Genomic DNA, 18,936 nt, shown 5'->3' with positions numbered 1-18,936 from the left:
TAGAAAAGGTGTGACTCTGTATCATGAATGTGACAGTGCTCACCCAGCCCAGCTCTAGATGACAGTGGGATCACTGATATGGAAGTGGAGCAGGACCCTTTTCTCTCTGTCTTTTTGCTGTGACTAGAAACCTATGCCATTACTTTAGACCGTTTCCATTCTGGTTTTACATTTCTCATCTGTAGCTGGAATATATAAAACTCACAACTGTTTGTGTGTGTGCCCCCTCTCTCCTTTCCCCCTCCTTTTACAGATCTCAAGTTATACCCCACTTTCTGGGGAAGGACTTTCTTGATTACCCAACATAAAGAATCCATTCAGCAATTGGCCCATATCTTAACCCTATTCACCACTAGTTTTCCATTATTTGATTGATAGATGATAGATATTGATATATCGGTCATTCCTTCAAATCACATATTCATTCACAATTTCCCAACTAAAATACCAGTTTTAAAAGTTAGCTTACTCTGTTTTTTGTAAAATATGACTGCTTTGACCCTGTGTGAACTGTTATAAGACCCAGTGTTTAGCAAAACTATTGAAACCATCACAAAAATAAGGTTAAAGGATATCTATATTTGTCAAAGTGAATTTAAAATAAGAATAAAATATGTACTTCCAATTATTTTACATACTCCAGAAACCAAGAACCTTTGTTGCCCTGTCTAGACTGGGAATTTGAATAATGTTTTCAGTTGAAATTTGAAGAAGGAATACAAACCATGCCAGCCTATGAGAAACAATGTCTACTCACTGTGTCTGGAGAATATGTGGGTGGGGCTCCTTTCAGCAGGAATGATGTTACAGGGTCAGTTCAGGGAACCCTAGCAAGGCCACTTTGGTTGGTCACCAAATACAGTGTAGAGATGTGAAATTAAAGAAGAATGTGGATGTTGGAGTGCATGTTGTTGTCCGTGGATGATATTTGGAGCCTTTAGACTCTGTGAAATTGAAAAAAATTTAAGGCAGAGCCAAAGGTTTTGCTTGGAGAAATGGCACTCGGAGGGAAGAGCTATCAGTAAGTACAAGAATGTGCAGAGACTGGTAGGTGGAAAGAAATCCAGGTAGAGTGCGGGTTCAGGATATCAGGGGTTTTAATAAAGTAATGGCTAATATTTTAACTATGCTAAAGAATCAAGGAGGATTCAAAGAAATAAATGTCCCTGGGGACTCAAGCAACATGCATGAAGCTTGTTATTACTTTGGGAGGTGATGTATCTAGAGAGTTATGGGGTCAGAAGACTTAGTTATCAGCATGAGTGATTGAATTTAGGTATCAAAATAAAAACAGGGCCTCAAAGCCTTTATCTGAAGAAGGATGCATCCCGCGGCTCCTACTACACACATGTAGGCCTAAAGCTGATCATTTTAAGCCAAAATGGCAGCTGTTGCATGGCTGATAAAAGCCCAGAGACAGATATTGGAGTTCAAGCCAAAGATCAGAAAAGCAAAGTAGCCAAGCAACTAGAGAGTTCTTATCTCTACCAAGGCTCAGACAAACAAAAGGACTATCCTGTCCTCAGAGTAACCATAGACTGCAATGCTCCCCCACCAGACCTCAGACTGCAGGCTAAGACCCCGGTTTCCTGTCTCCTCCCATCTTATATTCTTCTCTGGTGCTGGGATTAAAGGCATGCACCACCTTTGCCCAGCCTCTATGGCCAACTAGTTTGACTGCTGGGATTAAAGGTGTGTGCCACCATTTCCTGGCTTGGATGGCTGACTAGTGTGGCTAACTTTGCACTCTGATCTTCAGGCAAGCTTTATTTGTTAGATCACAAACAAACTATCACTGTAACCATCCAAACAATTAAAAGAGGTATAAAATATTTTCAGTACAAACAGTTCTGGAAAAAAAACAAACAAAACAAATGACTAGACTCATCTAAAGCACTATTGTGTTCTCTAAGATTTTCTTCTTGTTGCTCACCTGGATGGAAAGACTTCGGAATCCCAAGACTACTTCAATGTCTCTCTGCATATTGTTTATTGCTTTATTCTTTCTTTTGAAACCACAGAATAACAGGCTGAGGAAATATGCCTTTGAGTTGAAAATGAACGACCTGACCTACTTTGTACTGGCAGCTGAAACGGAGTCCGATATGGACGAATGGATCCACACCCTCAACCGCATCCTACAGATCAGTCCAGAGGGACCACTCCAGGGAAGGAAGAGTGCAGAGCTTACCGAGCTGGGGCTGGGTAAGAGCACAAGAGATCATCTCCCTGCTTTGGACAAGTGTTGAGCTGTGTGCTTAGTTCACTGCGGCTGTGTATAGTAGCTGTCTGTCAGACTGGGCTCATCTGTCCTTGAGCTACATACTCTAGAAGATTCACTTCAGGTCTTTACCATTACTGAATCACCACAGCTGCCACATATTGGGGCAATTTTGAGTTGACTGGAAGGCTATCACCCAACAGACAATGTTGAGACTCATGACCCAATACCACCAAAATTATATACATTTCTGATGGTAAGATCTTATAGAAGGTGTATTTTGGATTTGGGCATTATATTGCATTTAAAACGTATGGTAGACTATCTGTAAGAAGAAACATGCTTTACTTTCTCTTAGTTACAAGACATCTGGTGTTCATGCTGTTTTGACAGTCGTGAGACCTTGAGATTGTCATGTATCAGATATATGAAAGTTCCAATGTCATATGTCATGGTGTTTTCTTAAGACAAAAATAAAAACTGAAAGATTAGTTCAGTCACTAAAGTCCTTGCCATATAAATGTATTGGTGTGAGTTCAGATATCAGCACCCATATAAAAGCTGAATGCAGCAGTGTGCACCTATAAACCACATGCTAGGGAACAGATGCAGGGGCATGCCTGGAGCTTGCTGGACAGCCTGTCTTTCCATATCATGAACTCTGCATTCAGTGAGAGAACCTGTCTCATAAAATAAGGTGGGCAGTCACCAAGAGATAGTTCTAGTCACAGATGGGCCTGGTGAAACTGAATGGGTCATGAAACAAAACTTCCTGAATCTGTGGAAGGGACATGTAAAGAGGATGTGATAGCAATGGTACACAAGATGAGAGAGAGAGAGAGAGAGAGAGAGAGAGAGAGAGAGAGAGAGAGAGAGAGAGAGAGAGAGAGGGAGGATAATCAGAACACGTTACATGCATGTCTGAAATTAGCAAATAAAAATGGATCAATAAAAAATTATACAGAAAGCCACTGAGGAAAACAACAGATATTGACCTCTGGCCTATATATAAACACATGTGCAGGCACTCACAAACATGTACACACATGAACATATGTACAGGCGCACACAAACATGTACACACATGGCCACATGTGCAGGCACACACAAACTTATACACACATGAAGACATGTGCAGGCGCACACAAACATGTACACACATGAACACATGTGCAGGCTCACACAAACATATACACACATATATACTCACAGATTATTTCTTTTTTCCAGTCATCCCCTCATAATATTATAAGCATTATAAACAAAGAAAGGAAGAAAGAAAAGGCTGAGAGTGTAACCATCAAGTCTTATCTTATAGATGGGAGGTTCTCCACCACTGATTCAGTACTCCCCAAGGAAAACCTTAAGACAGTGGTGAATTAGAAACCAGAGCATATCCATTAAGTTCTATTTGCATGAATGTCCTGTCCCACAAGGTAAAAAAGTCACAGATAATGAGGAAGAAGGCTTGCAACTGTCATAGGCCACGGCAGGTGTTTTTACAGTCACTTACTTACTAATTGTCAAATAGAATATTCATGTTTTCAGTGTTCTGCAGAGTTTAAGTGGCTGAAGCCAATGAGCTCTAAATGGATGACCCGAGAATGAAAATTAGAAAAATATTTATATATTTGAGAAAATTTTGTTGTGCATTATTTAAGGAAGCCAAGGCAACCTATATATTCTGTCAGCACTGTAAGTATCCAAAGTTCTTGGTGATACAGGATGATAGCAAGGCATCATAGCAAGGATTATGGAATCCTAAAGTGATTGTCAGGAAGTTTTATTTCCAGCCCCGATTGTACTGTAGACAGGACAAAAGGAAAGCTTGGGTTCATCAGGACCCCTCTGAGCTCTTGAATTGAACCTGATATTTGTATAGATGAAGAAAACCGTGGCTCATATTATTAAATAATCTGTGTTGGTCTGTCTTTTCAAGATCCTTTGGATAATTCTGTGACTTGTGAATGTACGATGGAGGAAACAGATTCTTCAGAGAACAGCTTACATCCCGACTTTGCAAAAGTAATAAAGTTTTTGCACAATATGTTTCTTTCATGGAAAAAAATGCCGATGCTTTCCTTTAAGATTTAGACTAAAAGGCCGATCTAGAATTTTTTTTTTATCAGTCTTAGAGCTTTACTTAACCTGACACAACCCTTGAAAATAAGAACCTGTTCTTATAAGGTTCCTTGGTGTTGATGAGGTCTTAACAGTAATAAAACTAAGGGACTGTTTCTTGGCCTCTGTAGTTGTGTCTGGGGCTACATGGGAAGTTTAGATGCCAGGGACTAACACGGGTCTCTCTCAGTACCTCACAGAAACTGAAGACACTGTCAAAACAACGCGAAACATGGACAGGCTCAATCTGTTCTCCCTGGATCCAGATATAGATGTAAGTCAGGATTCTGAGCAAAGATGAACTTGACCCCTATAACTGTCCATTTTTAAAGTTATCTTTTCATAATGAGTGTTGGCTAACTAAGACTTTTAAACACTTTTTTTTAGACCCTGAAGCTTCAGAAAAGAGACTTTTTTGAACAAGAGTGTGTGATCAAACCCTTTGAAGAGAAAGCTGCAAAGAGAATCATGATCATCTGTAGAGCTCTCAACTTAAATCTTCAGGGATGTGTTACAGAAAATGAAAACGATCCCATAACCAATGTAAGCTTCTCTCTCATTCTCTCTCATATAACCAGTGAGCTCATATCATTCCATTCTAACCCATCCTTTGCTACTCCTGCCAATCCCAGGATTTAGTGTCTCGTGAACAGGGAGCCTATTTGCCAGTGTGTCTCATATTGCAAAGGTACCCATGTTCCGAAGACGATTTCTTCACACGCGGCTATAAAAGTTTCCTTTTAACTTAGATATTGAAGAAGCAGCAAAGGGACTGTGTTCTGGAGTCCTTTGTACAAAGTCAGCGCAGTGGTTTCCTCCAGGATTGTCTGTATCTCTCTGGTGGCAGTGAAGATAGAATTAGTGATTGTGGTGTTGAGGGTAGGACTCAGGGCCTTACAAGCACTAGGCAAGTGCTCTTCCTGTGAGCCATTATCGCTAGCCTTTGATTTTATGAGACAAAGTATTATTGAGAAGCTCCAACTAGCATGGAACCCATGATCATCCTGGCTCAAATTCTCTGGGTGCTTGGGATGCCTGGTGCACACCCCCATGCCTGATTCAAGACAGCTTTTAAACTGATATCTGTGTTTTGCTTTCACTTGAAGGAAAGTCAGCTAACAAATCCACTCTAGGGTTTCACTGTGTTCCTGCTTAACATAAGACTAAATGATAAACCAAGAAAAGAAATATTAGATAAACATTAAGTAAAAGACTGGATGTTCTACGCAATGGCGGCATTAACAATCACCTAATACACAGGACACCAAACCCACACAGAATTTCTTCTTGTACTAAGGGAACTCTCTTGAGAATCTCCATTTAGTAGGAACATAATAGTGGACCATTTTAGACTGATTGCAAATGCATGCGAAAAGAACATTAGATGTGGAACTGCAGAGAGGAGAAGTCATCCCCGCACTCCCACCACTGGCACAAGCCGCAGTCAATGACCTGGGGTGTTTTCCCTCAGTCGCTTACAATGCTTCTTTTCTGGCTTCTATTCAACCTCAGTTGCCGTATTCCACCCAGTAAAGTCACTTTATTTTCGTGTTCATGATACACAAGCCATATGTGCTTTCGAAGGCAGGAGTGGCAGTGTTCACTTGCTTGGTTCTACCCAGTCCTACACCTGCCTCCATGAGAGAGTTGGAACACAGTGGGTTGCAGGATTGACCAGCTCTTCCAGAGATTTCCTAACCTTTTGTCCTTGAAACCTCTGTCCTCTTTAAGCCTCCTACCTACTACAGTAGTAACAGGATAAATCCATACTTTGTACATCCTATCTGATGAGGAGCATCTATTCAAATGGACACCTTGGATCAAATTCCCTAGTTTCTCTACTTAGGAATTGTGCCCCGTGCTCAGGTGTCTGACCTCAGCCTCCTCCATGTAAATGGGGCGTGGGGGCGGGGGAGTAACAGCAAGCATTCAAATAGGTAACCTATGGAAAGTTCTGGGTTCTTGGTGCAGTGTAAGATTCATTCAGCTCAAAAAGGTGATTATGAATGGATACATGGATCTGAAAAACTAGTTTAGACACTGACCTGGGAGGAGTCATCTGACAATTTCTGCATGCATAGAGAAGGGGACTAGTAAAGTCAACAGCAGAAAGCTAAGAGGGAATTGCTGTTAGAAGAGAGGTAAACCAGAGAAATGTGGGGTAAAACACAGAGAGGGAACAAGCCCACTGTGTGTGATGGTCCTGAGACTGTGAAACAGGAGTTAGAGAAGGAACGATAGGCTTGACATCAGAGAGATGACCTTCCCCTGTGGAAAAAGATATTAGAAGGGATCAAACCATGCTTTTGTGTTGAACATAAAGCAAACCACAGTGCCCCAAATCTTTGTCCTTGTAACCATTTGGAAATTTAAGAAAACTTGATCCAAATTGTAAAGCCACTTAGTCAGCACACTATATAAAAATAAATGGGCTTTATCATTTCATACATTGATCTACACTAAAAATATGAATATTTTAAATCTATGTTTTCCATCCAACCCATTCTTAAGTGCAATTTAAAAATCCATTTTGGAAACCAAAAGTCAAAGAAAATGGGCTTATTTTTGGATTGAGAGGGATGGGGCTGTGATGATATCTGTCATTGTACTCTGCCCCCTCCCCATTGATCGCCAGCATTGATTCGAATGATCTGGCTGGCTAGGCAGATATCTCTAGTGTCCCCCACCACTCAATGCGTGTCTTTCCTGAAAGCTGCATACTTGGTTAAAGGGCACAGCCTTTCACGACAGAAGAACAGCAGGACACGTTAGTAGCTGTGTTCCTCTGTGAACCTGCAAACAAGCTCCAGGAGACAATGGGCTTTTCTTTCCAGTGCCAAAGGCATGTGACACCTTCCATGTGGATCATGTTCAGAAGCATCATGGCTCTATTTGTTCAAGCCTCAACAGAGTATCCTATTAGAAACATTTTGATTTGTATTTGATTTTATTCCATTTCAGCTCATGTGTGTTAGTTTTGCATGTGTGTGTGTGTGTGTGTGAATGTGTGTCTTGAGCCCTCCGCAAGAGCAGCCAGTGCTCTTGAACAATGAGTCATCCCTCCAGCCCCTGAGAGTGGCTTTTGCATGCCCTTTCCTGTCTCTCAGGCCAAGGGGTTAGTTAAGTTGGTTTTGAGCTTCTGAATTGGTTTTAAGTAATCTTACAATAGATACAAGTATTTAAAAAATAAACTAGGGAATTACTTTAAAAAATAATTGCATTGCACTTGTTAGTAATCAGATCAAAATCAATCAACAGCCTTACTTTGGTGGTAGTTTATCTTTGAGTGAGACTGTTCCGGGAAAAGCTCGTGTTGATCCAGTGGCACACTCCCACTAATGCTGCTCTTGGACCTCGCATTCTTAACTTTGATGAGCGTGTTTTGAAGAGCCGTTCTCCACAATCTGGGAGAGCTAAGCGCTGCATTTCATACACGAGTGTCTACAGACTCAGTGAAAGACTTCTTTTATGGCGAAGAAGCAGACTTTGACAGTGTGTAATTTTTCAGTCAAATAGAACACCAAATCCTAGCTGATGGTTTCACAGTATATTTCTGTGAAACTCCAGCAATCTGAACTAACACAGCAGTTTCATAGTAGCTACATTTAAATTTTCCTCTCCTTGAATTTTCAGAAGGAATTCATTAGCCTAAACCTCAGTAGCCTACAAATTAATGTGTCAGGCTCTGAAAATGTTTTGTTAAATACATCCATCCTGTAAAGCCAGCCATTCCAAAAGTAAGGTTTGGCATTTTCGTTGTGAATGCAGATTGGAAAAATAAACAAATCTCATTGGAGCTGTATAATTTCTGATGTGTTATTAATGGAGTTAATTTATTTCCATTCAAAAAATGGGAATGAAGGTCAAAATGCAACAACTCAGGAAAAAACAGTGATTTCGATTTCTTAAACTTCAAAGTGTTTTGTGTACCTACACTAATCGCTATTTTTGCATTTTCAACTTCTTAGCACACTACAACTACCATGAAGAGTTTTTCTAAACTAAATTAAATTACTAAAATGAAAATTCTATTCAATAATTACATTTAAGTAAGCAAAAGTTTGTGTGTGTGCATGTGTGTGTGTGTGGTATTGTGTACATGTTTATGTGAGGATGCATGCTCACATAAATTCATGCACATGTGTGGAGTGTAGTCCTCAATGCTGGGTGGGGAATAAGGATCATTCGCCCTCATCAACTTAGACCATGAAACCCAATATGGACAAGTTCAACAGAACATCCACATATAAAAAATAAAAAAATAAAAATAGAAATAAGGATTTGAACTCGGGTTCTCACAATCGCACAGCAAGCTTTTTACTGTCTAAGCTGCCTCTGCAGCCTCAAAAGAGACAGTGTTGAACTTTATTTTAACTAGGAACCATCTCTAACAGTGAGAAAGTTCACTATCATTAAATGACTGGACAGTACCTCTGTTACAAGCTAGTCGTGTGATAGACCTCAAAGGCCGAAGGAGATTTAACAAGACTCACTGAATGAGCCTGCAGCACTGTGCGTTAGTTGGGATGTAGGGCTTTGTACAGCCTACTTTTTCAGAGAATATTGGCAGACAGAAGTAAAATTCTATTTGTTGACAATCTTTTAGAACCCCTACTTAACTGCATAGCTACAAAATCACATACACATATCTACTATATTTATTATCATTTAAATATTTAAGTATATTTAATTATATTCATTTATCTAGTATATTTAATTATCCATTCATGTATCTATGTAAATTTTGTACAAATTATATATACATATTTTACATAATTTAACACATTTCCTTTTTTTCATCCCAGGGCTGTGCACATACTAAATCAGCACTGCCACCACTGGCCTGAGCCCCCATCCCTTAATTTTTGCTGCTCTTAACACTTTTCTGGTTAAACATCCTTTATATCTTGAATATTTGTTTCTATGATATTTTGGCAGCATTTAATATTTTTATTCATTTTTTTGGCTTTTCTGAGTTGTGGTATGAGGTTAATGGTATAACATTTACCTGGTACATGTGAAGCCATATGTAAAAGGAAAGAAAGGGAGGGAAGAAGGGAGGACGGGGAAAGAAAAAAAAGGAATGAAGGGAAGAAACAATATCTCTCCATTTCCCACTCTCTAATTTTATTTTGAATATTCTGTGTTAATTTTATTTGGCTTACAAAGTAACAGATTCCTGCTGTTTTCATACATACTTTATTTGGTTCATTCTCCCAGACACCCCCGTCAGCATCCCACCCATTCATCATTGTGTCCTTTCACCCCCAATATTTCCCCTTCCGCTTGTTCCATTGTCTTCCCCACCTTTCTTTTCCAGTCTCATCAGCCCCTTTCTGGTTCCCAGGCTTTTACCCAGTCTCTTTTATAACTGCTTTGGCCTCTCTCTGTTCTCTGCCCATTGCTATTCCACAGAAACGTACACTGACTCTCTTCTCTCTTGCATTATTTATCCTTTCTACTGCTGTAACGAAACTGCTGTGAGGAAACCTGTAAAAGAAAGTGTTTAATTGGGCTTACAGTTTCAAAGGGTTAGAGTCTGTGCTGATGGAGAGAGACATGCAGGAACAAAGAGAGCTTTCATCTTGATCCTCAACCAGGAGTCAGACTCCAGTGGGAATAGCTCCAGTCTTTTGAAAACTCAAACCCTGCCCCCAGTGGTAGAACTCTTCCAATAACTCCACACCTTCTAATCCTTCCCAAGCAGTTCTACAAACAGAGCAACAAGTATTCAAACATAGGAGTCTATGGGAGCCATTCCATTCAAAACAACACATCTGTGCATCACGGCTTACATAGGAGTTCCATTCAAAAAGCTTCCAGATCCAGACTTCCAGCCCAGTTCTCCTGACTGACCCAGAAACCCAAAGCTCATATACCCATGGCCATTGAGATGTCTTGCAGAGGAGTTTCTGTGTTTCATGAAGAATTTGTCTTTGGGTCCTTATCCCCTGTGTCAGTGACCATTATCATGAGCTTAGGTTCCTATGCTTGCAGACCTGGAATTACTCTTTGTGCAGTACTGTGTTTTGCTTTGGCTGTAATGTTTCTCTTAAGGACCTGGGCAACTCCTGAATAATTTTACCTTCACTCTGATTCGAGTCTAGTATGTTTTTTGGGTCCTATCCTTTCATTATGTCTTTGCCATCTGTCTTGTCCAGGAGCCCCATGAACAAACTCTACTTAAGTCCTTCTTTAAAGCTAATGCAAGCAACTTGCCCGTTTCTCAGATTCCATCACTTTTCCCTTTCTGCCTTATTTTTTACCTTCAGTTTCCTTCACAACATCTGGGGGGCAAAGTAGGTGGATAACTCCGTTGAAGCTTAGACTTAGGTGAGCATCCCTGAGCCCTGGGCAGGAAAAGGAGAAAGCCACCCAAAGGCACAGAAGTGACTTGCTACTAGGTCTGTCAGGATATGGGTCTAGGATAGTATGGAGAAGGTAGTTAGAAAAGACAATTGGCATGGTTGGGAACCAACAAAGAACCTGAAAGAATAAGCAAAAAAATATTGCTGATGGAGCCCGTACTTTTCTCTGGGTGACCAGGAAACAGAAGCGTAGTTCCTGTTCACAGAGGATCATATTGGAATATATATCTACAAATATTATTGAATAGAAAATGGTAACCTTAGGGTCAAGAAAACTGGCAGATGGCAAGGGGACCAGAAGTTAAAGTTAGTTGTCAGAGTTATTGAAAGAGTTGACCCTGGTGCTAGAAGTGTGAGCTTCAAAATTAGTACAAAATAAAGAGAATAAGTGATATCTTTTTTAAAACCTCCTCTTAAGTACTGACTTCTTTTTAAAGGAGTTCCCATCTTCTCTGACAACAGGGCTTTTCACAAGCGGATCCTCATTTGCTCCATGCTACCATGTTCTGAATGTATTAAAAATGCAGAAAATAGTAGAAAGCACAAAGTCAGTGTGAAATAAACTTTATTATTGTTATTTCAAGCTGTGATTTTAAAAAAAAATTGAAATGTGCCAGTTCTGGTGGCACACGCAGGTAGGATTTGTTGAAGGAGTTGGAGGCAGGAGGATCACCAATTCAAGACCAGCCTGGGCCACTCATTTACCTGCTTGACGGTGGAGCATGCCTTTAATCCAAGCAGGTGGAGCTCTTGAATTTGAAACCAACCTGGTCTACAGAGCAAGTTCTAGGATAGCCAGGGCTACACAGAGAAACCCTGTCTCAAAAATAATATAAAAGAGATAAGAAAGGAAGAAGGGAAGGACGGAAGGAGGGAAGGACGGAGGGAGGGAGGGAGGGAGGGAGGGAGGGAGGGAGGGAGGGAGGGAGGGAGGCAGGGAGGCAGGGAGGCAGGGAGGCAGGGAGGGAGGGAGGGAGGGAGGGAGAGAGGGAGGGAGGGAGGGAGGGAGGGAGGGAGGCAGGGAGGCAGGGAGGCAGGGAGGCAGGGAGGGAGGCAGGGAGGGAGGGAGGGAGGCAGGGAGGCAGGGAGGCAGGGAGGGAGGCAGGGAGGGAGGGAGAGAGGCAGGGAGGCAGGGAGGCAGGGAGGCAGGGAGGGAGGCAGGGAGGGAGGGAGAGAGGCAGGAAGGCAGGGAGGCAGGGAGGGAGGGAGGGAGGGAGGGAGGGAGGGAGGGAGGGAGGGAGGGAGAGAGAGAGAGAGGGAGGGAGGGAGGGAGGGAAGTCTGAAAAGCATTTTGGCTAGATCCCATCTGTTCTCCAGGGATCTGGGGAAACTGGGGTAAAGGGTATTTTCTTAGAGTATGGGAAAGCAAACAGAAGGCTGTTCAAGCCTAATGTGCTTGAAGATTAGGTGGGAATCTAAGGTCAAGAAACAAATGAGAGGCAGCCCTGGGTTTGGCTGCCTCTGTTGCAGGGAGGGATTCCAGATACTTCTCACTGGGTCAGAGACCTTGCTTTCTGCCTATCTTGCGTCCGACGTGTTGTGAGATGCAGGTGGGACACAGACTGGTGGGCGGGCATTGTTTTATGTCAGAAGCACTTGGCTTTTGTTTTCCCCACAGATTGAGCCTTTCTTTGTGAGTGTGGCACTTTATGACCTCAGAGAAAGCAGGAAGATCTCTGCCGATTTCCACGTAGATCTGAATCACCCTGCTGTCCGGCAGATGCTCTCAGGGGCCCCACCAGCCTTGGAAAATGGCAACATTGACACTGGCACCCCAAGACAATCAGAAGAACCTCACATAAAGGGCCTTCCGGAGGAATGGTTAAAATTCCCAAAGCAGGTTGCACTTTGTTTACTTGTGGTGGGACAGAAAAGCCTTGTCCCTTAGATTGTTCCTTAACAATAGGTCATATGGGCAATCCCCCTACCTTGCCCCCTCCAAAAAAAAATTCTTAAATCTGTCTTTTCTTTTTAATGACATTTTGTGAATGTCTTCAGGGTCATTTTATGGTAGTTACTTACTGCTTTCTTTGGACACAGGCTATATTCTCTGTGAGTGATCCACACTCTGAAATTGTTTTGGTGGCCAAAGTCGAAAAAGTCTTAATGGGGAATATTGGGAGTGGTGCTGAACCTTATATTAAGAATCCAGACTCCAACAAGGTAAAGATTATATTCTTAAAAATAATTTCAGTCCCTTTAAAGAAATAAAGTCATGCTGCCTTCCTGAATTATAAAAGTTGATAAATGTATAATTTTTAATATTCACTTACCAGTGTAATTAATACCTACTAAAAACATTTTAAATTATACATTTTTGGTTTATGTCCTTCTGAGTCAACAGTCTATGATGTCTATAAATCTGTTATGTGGTTCTAAGTCTTCCTCATGCTATAACTCCTTAATATAGTTCCCCATGTTGTGATGACCCCCAACCATAAAATCATTTTCATTGCTCCTCCATAACTCTACTTTTGCTACTGTTATGAATCAGGATGTATATATCTGTGTTTCCCGTGGTCTTAGGTGACCACTGTGAAAGGGCCATTCAAGCCCCCAAGGAGTTGTGCCCCTCAGGTTGAACCATTGTATTAGTAGAAGTAAACTATAATTTTTATATTGCTTTAGTCCCAAAGATCAAAGGATTTATACAGTAACAAAGTTAGAACAAAATCGAGTGAAGTCAGTTTGCAAAAATAACAGCAAGTTGACAATGGACTCAATAGCAAAGACAAACATTATATATTAAATATAATAACAGTGAAGTACAGGAAGATAGACATGAGGAGCAATGTGGCCTGAATGGTAAGACCAGTGATTTTTTTTTTGCTTTTTTCTTTCCATTACCTTGTTATTTAATAATCAGATTATGAAATTGCCTCTGTTTACTAGAAGATAAATTATTTAAAGTATATATTTTCCATACAAGAGAAAGATAACAAGGAAATAACTCAAAACCAGAGAATCTGAGCATATACAACAATTTAGCCTGTAGGTAAATGTTTATGAGTTTCTCATATCATTGTCCAGCAAACTATCTGATCAGACCACATTCACCCTGTTACCAGCTTTTGTAAATGAAATTTGATTGCCATTCAGTCCCACTTTGCTTAGAATGTGTGAAGCCCTGGGTTTGCTCCAGCTCTGCAAATGTAAGTGTTTCTTCCGCTTCCCTGCAGCTAACCCTGTACTATAGCAATAGAGCTGAGAAATGTGTGACAGAGAATGCAGGGTCCTCGCAGTCCTTCACAGAAAGTCTCTTGTTGAATGAATAAAAAAGCTGTGATCTGGTACCAATTGTAAATATAAACTTGATAACTTTTCATTCAAGATTTTAACTTCTCTTAGCTAGAAAGAAGGGAGGGAATAAGGCAGGAAGAGAAGCGAGGTGAGCGGATAATAATTGATACTTCAAGATTAGGGGATTTACTATCCTTAAAATTTACAAATTAACAAAGAAAGCCTAGAGTTCTACAATAACTTGAACACAGAGGGTATCATATGTAATCTGTGTGCCAGTAAGAAGAAACTGTATAGAATTTCCATAGATAATAAAGTGGAAAAATAAGCATTATTAGTTCACATGTACAGTTTGTAATTGACTGTCCCTAAATAATATTTTATTTGTTTTTTTCCTCAGTTTGCACAAAAAGTACTAAAATCCAATAGGCAGTTCTGTAGCAAATTGGGGAAATATCGGATGCCGTTTGCTTGGGCTGTGAGGTAAGGTTCTACTTTGCAACTAACAGAGTAGAGATGTCCTAACAATCTGCATCAGAAGCTATGGCTTTGAATGTTTAATGTTGCCTATTGTGCATCAAGAAATGTTACTATGTTGTCATCTTCAGACATACACTTCACAGTTTAGCTCAACAAGACAGGTTATACAGGAGGCCCCAGACCTGCAAACAGTGGGGGCATGGCCAAATGTACTGGGGGCTCTTAGTGAGTGTCAAATCAAAATCATAGCTTGTTCATGCATATCTTGTTTAATGAACAGTGTTTGGTCAGTCCCAAGAGCCTAATGGACATACGATAAGCAGAGATAGATCATTATTTCTGGTATACCTTCGTGCATTCATTTGGGCATAGAATTCTGCTCTGAACGTGAAGGACCAAATGAAGCCATCAGTTGCTCGCTTATGCTGTCTTTGATTTGCGTGTAGATTAGCACAGACAATTATATCCCAAGTTGACTCTGTTGGAAAATTTGGTGTTTGGGTACAAGTAGCAGACCCTCCATTGGAAAAAAAAAAACGGAACCTCTGTTGAGAATAGAACTTGCTTTTCAGACCTACTGACCCATCAACTCCAAGCGTCCCTCTCAAACTCATTACACCCACATTGATGTAAGAATTCTTTAAATGGGAGAAACCCTGGCATATACTCATATAAGGAAAACAATTCAAGATCAGCAATGAACCAGCTGAATGAAAAGAGATTAATTACAAGCCTGGAACAAAACACTCCCTTAATGAATGTTGACAGCGTTATCCCAAAGGCAGTCCCTTCAACTCAAGATGCAAAGGCCAGATGGAAGGGTTGACCTGTTGGGTATTCTTCAGTTCACACAGCTTCCACTGAGGGACACTTTCAGAGAAAACCCACCAGTATGTGTCGGAATGCTACAGCCATCAAACTGGGGGCTGGCCGGTAGAAGGATAGAAGGACCCCAGCACCAGGAAGGCAAGACAAATCCCTGCTGGCTGCAAGGACTGACTTGCATTCAGACAACCTTGCAGCAAGGGCAAGAGAGCCAGGTTGCCAAGCCTGGTAAGCACACCAAAGCTGACAGGCTCAGGTCACCCCTTAATGGATCACTGAGCAAGATCGCTCTCTGGGTCCAGAGTGTCATCTGTAGAATGAGCAGAAAATACCTGTCTCGTGAGCAGTATGTTCTGTTAAAAATCAGATGTACAAGGATTTGGTATAAAAGACATCATGGATATTATTTTATCTCTCCCTTCCCATCTTTTCTTACCAAGATAACTAATGGTAGACATGAAAAAATATGGTATATATTGTCGTTATTATTAATTATTATTTATTTTTGAAATTCATTGTGGAGGCCATATTCATGTTCCACAACTCCCACGTTTCTTGTAAATTTGGGTCAACGGAGAGTAGTTTGGTGGACAGAAGTATATAATGTGTCGATTATTGGCAGAATGACCCTTAGAAGTAACACCCTGACTCTAAAATTGTCAACCAACTGTGAGGGAGACAGATGAAGCTTTTGTGGGGTTTGAACATGTTATCAGTTCTTAGAAGAATTATTGCTAGGAAAAGAAAGTTAGCGAAGCCACAAGCCCTTGCTGTATTAGGGCCCAGTGAGCCATTCAGCTGTTGGTTAGTGAACTGTTACCCCACCAAAATGACTTCAACTTATGTGAGCTTCTCTGGCAAATGAGAGAAAAAAAAATGGCAGAACATGCAGAAATTATATGTTGGATCATTTGAAGTCTCTAAGTTCAGAAAGCACACAAATCACCCAAAGAAGCAGTCTCTATCCAACCTTCCAGTGAAGACACTACTTAAGCTAAGAGAAGGCAGGACCCTCTGAAGGCCTGGTATAGACCAGATCCAGAACACAGGAAATACACTGTTGGTACTCCTAATTCGCCATTGGCATTGCCTTCATGCTTTATTTCCATCTCGTGGTTTGTTTCACAGTATAGCTGTGAGTGTACCCTAAAACATTTGAAAGCAACTGTAGTCAAAACAGTAGCATTAACAGTTGCTTGGAACCAGATTTTTACCCAGCTGCTGCAGTACACACAGATCTCTTCGCTGTGAGCGTCTAATTTGAAATTTTTCTGATATGTTCTCAGATTCGGTACCAGCTGTACTGCCACTTTTTAGCAAAAAGATTATCTTTTGAATAGATGCAGATCACAGACACACACAGCTATGTAGGGTAATTTATAATTAACAATTCTAACAGATGTTGAATTTAGAAATATGTCCTATTGCAATTAAGCTTTTCCCATGCATATCACCTCCAGGATCATAGGGACCCAAGTCCTTGCTAGGATTAGCTCACAGATTCTTGGACTCTGTCTCATTTTACCTTATAAATGACTACCAGACAGTGCTCACCTTCCTTCAGAATTGATCAGGGCCAAAATACAGTGTCCCTCTCATATCTGTACATCTGAAGATGCACAATGCAGCATGATCTAAGATTCTCACACTGACAACATCCCAGTGAGTGGTGGTCCACCTTCGTGCATCTTGCCATGACGAAGCTCCTTGTATACCCTCACCAAGTCCATCTCTCTTTCTGTCGTTCTATGATTATTAGGTAATGTATTTTTATACAACTGAAACTGTCAATCAACCAAATTAACATTTTTTTCTGCTTTATGAATAGTAGAGAGGTGCTCTACCTCTGAAGTACATCTTCAGTCCATGCAGAGATTTTTTTTTCTAGTTTGAGATGGGGCTGTTTGTATAGCTCATAGTGGCTTTGAGTACCCGATCCTCCTGTTGTCTTTAGTACCCCAGCCCTGAGATCATAGTCATGGGCCCATGCTGGGCCCTAACAGCCGCTTTGTCTTTCATCTGCTGTCTCCACACACGCAGAGAAATGTCTAACACCCACAGGATGTTCTATGCCTCTGACTGTAGCACTTGAGAGAGCTAGGTAGAAGGATCAAAACCAAAGTACTCAGGCTGCAGTAAACGTCACGAATGGCTATTCCAAGTAAGAGATTTCCACAAGACAGCTGTGGGTATGAGCAAAGTGGAGTATACAGCTCACATACATTATTTATACAAAAGCCATTTTTAAGTTAAATGTTTTGAAATTCTTACCACGTTTTTATGTATTTTGTGGGGTGGGGGCAGGAGAGGGCATGCGCAGCTGACCACAGCTCTCATGTGGAGTTTAGAGGACAATCCACAGACAAAGGCTCTCTCCTCCTACTGTGCTGGCCTTAGGAAGTGAACTTGGCCAGCAGGCTTGGCTGCAAGTGCCTTTTGCCTGTTGAGCTCTCTCTCTCTAGTCTTCAAGTTAGATATTTTTATTATGTTTTCCTGATGTTATTTCATTAAAGTTTTATCAAGGAGAGATTATCCCCCCTCCCCGTTACTGCTCAACAAGAATTGCAACAGAACTATAAGGAGGTAATTTCACAGAGTCTAAAAATATCATTTCAATATGTTTCTAGCCCATGTTCCTTTTTTTTCATGTTCCTCTACACTAAAATCTATGGTTGATATCATTTTCAAAGCCATTTCAGCGACTTTATTAAAATATTTGATTCATTTAAATGATAAAATAGTCTAGTTAGGGCTCTTCAACTAGGAGAAATAAAAATCCAACATTTATCTGCTGTTGAAGAAAAAGCAATTATATGTGGGCTGAATTTTTTTTGGATGCATAAAAGGTGTGGGGTGAGGCTGTCACCAGCAGAGAGCATGCAAAGTGAATATTACCTGACCTCACTTCATAACTTAGACCAAAGCAATTAAGTGCTTTAAGTAAGGTGTTATAGCTACCATGAAGCGGGATCAAGGAAGGGAGCAACATAATGTTAGCCTTATCTAATGCCGAACTCTGACTCATATTTCCTGCATTTTATCGTTATTTGTGTCCTAAAAGTTAGAACATGGGCTCATTTACAAAGACATTTTAAGAATCTCACTATCGTGCCACAGTCATAATTACAACCTGATCCTTGTTGCACACTCGTCAATCCTAATGACGCCCCCCAAGGTGCCACGGCCCCTATTAGACCAGGTTAGGGCACCTTGAGGAAACAGTTAGAAAGGGGATCTTAGAAGATAGCTCAATGAGTGAAGTGCTTGCCTTGGAAAATGAGGACCTGAGTTTGAGCCATCGAATCTAGGTAAGAAACCGAATAGGATGGTGTGTGGCTGTCGTGGTACCACAGAGGATGCAGACACGGGAGGATGCCTGGAGCCTACGGACCAATCAGCTAGCCTCTTCGGGGAGTTTCAGGCCAGTGAGAGATCTTACTTACAAAACAAGATAGATGGAGCCTTGCATGCACACACACACACACACACACACAGACACACACACACACACACATACACACTCACACAAATTAATGTATTTCTTTTCAACTCCCCTAACATTCCAAGATTTTGATATCGTGTTAAATGTAAGAAAACATAAAAACAGTTGTAACAGAAACTATTCCCACTTTAGATAAATAGTTGAAAATGAGAAATATGATAAAAAAGATGTCGTGTTTA

The 18,936-nt window shown here is 40.9% G+C and overlaps 1 protein-coding gene across 16 annotated transcripts in view; it reads left to right on the top strand.

The window, feature by feature from the left end:
- The window catches only part of Dock10 (dedicator of cytokinesis 10), a 249,100-nt gene that overhangs the window by 153,950 nt on the left and 76,214 nt on the right, over nt 1-18,936 (top strand). For all 16 annotated transcript variants that reach the window (XM_075952022.1, XM_075952019.1, XM_075952012.1 and 13 more), the window contains exons 8-14: nt 2,022-2,205; nt 4,161-4,246; nt 4,533-4,616; nt 4,730-4,885; nt 12,329-12,550; nt 12,751-12,873; nt 14,351-14,433. In XM_075952022.1, coding sequence (XP_075808137.1) covers nt 2,022-2,205; nt 4,161-4,246; nt 4,533-4,616; nt 4,730-4,885; nt 12,329-12,550; nt 12,751-12,873; nt 14,351-14,433 — 938 coding nt within the window. The remainder of the gene's footprint in view (nt 1-2,021; nt 2,206-4,160; nt 4,247-4,532; nt 4,617-4,729; nt 4,886-12,328; nt 12,551-12,750; nt 12,874-14,350; nt 14,434-18,936) is intronic.

Source organism: Microtus pennsylvanicus, chromosome 17 (assembly GCF_037038515.1).
Source record: "Microtus pennsylvanicus isolate mMicPen1 chromosome 17, mMicPen1.hap1, whole genome shotgun sequence".
Classification (NCBI taxonomy): Eukaryota; Metazoa; Chordata; class Mammalia; order Rodentia; family Cricetidae; genus Microtus; species Microtus pennsylvanicus.
This window is presented reverse-complemented; position numbering and strand designations above follow the sequence as displayed.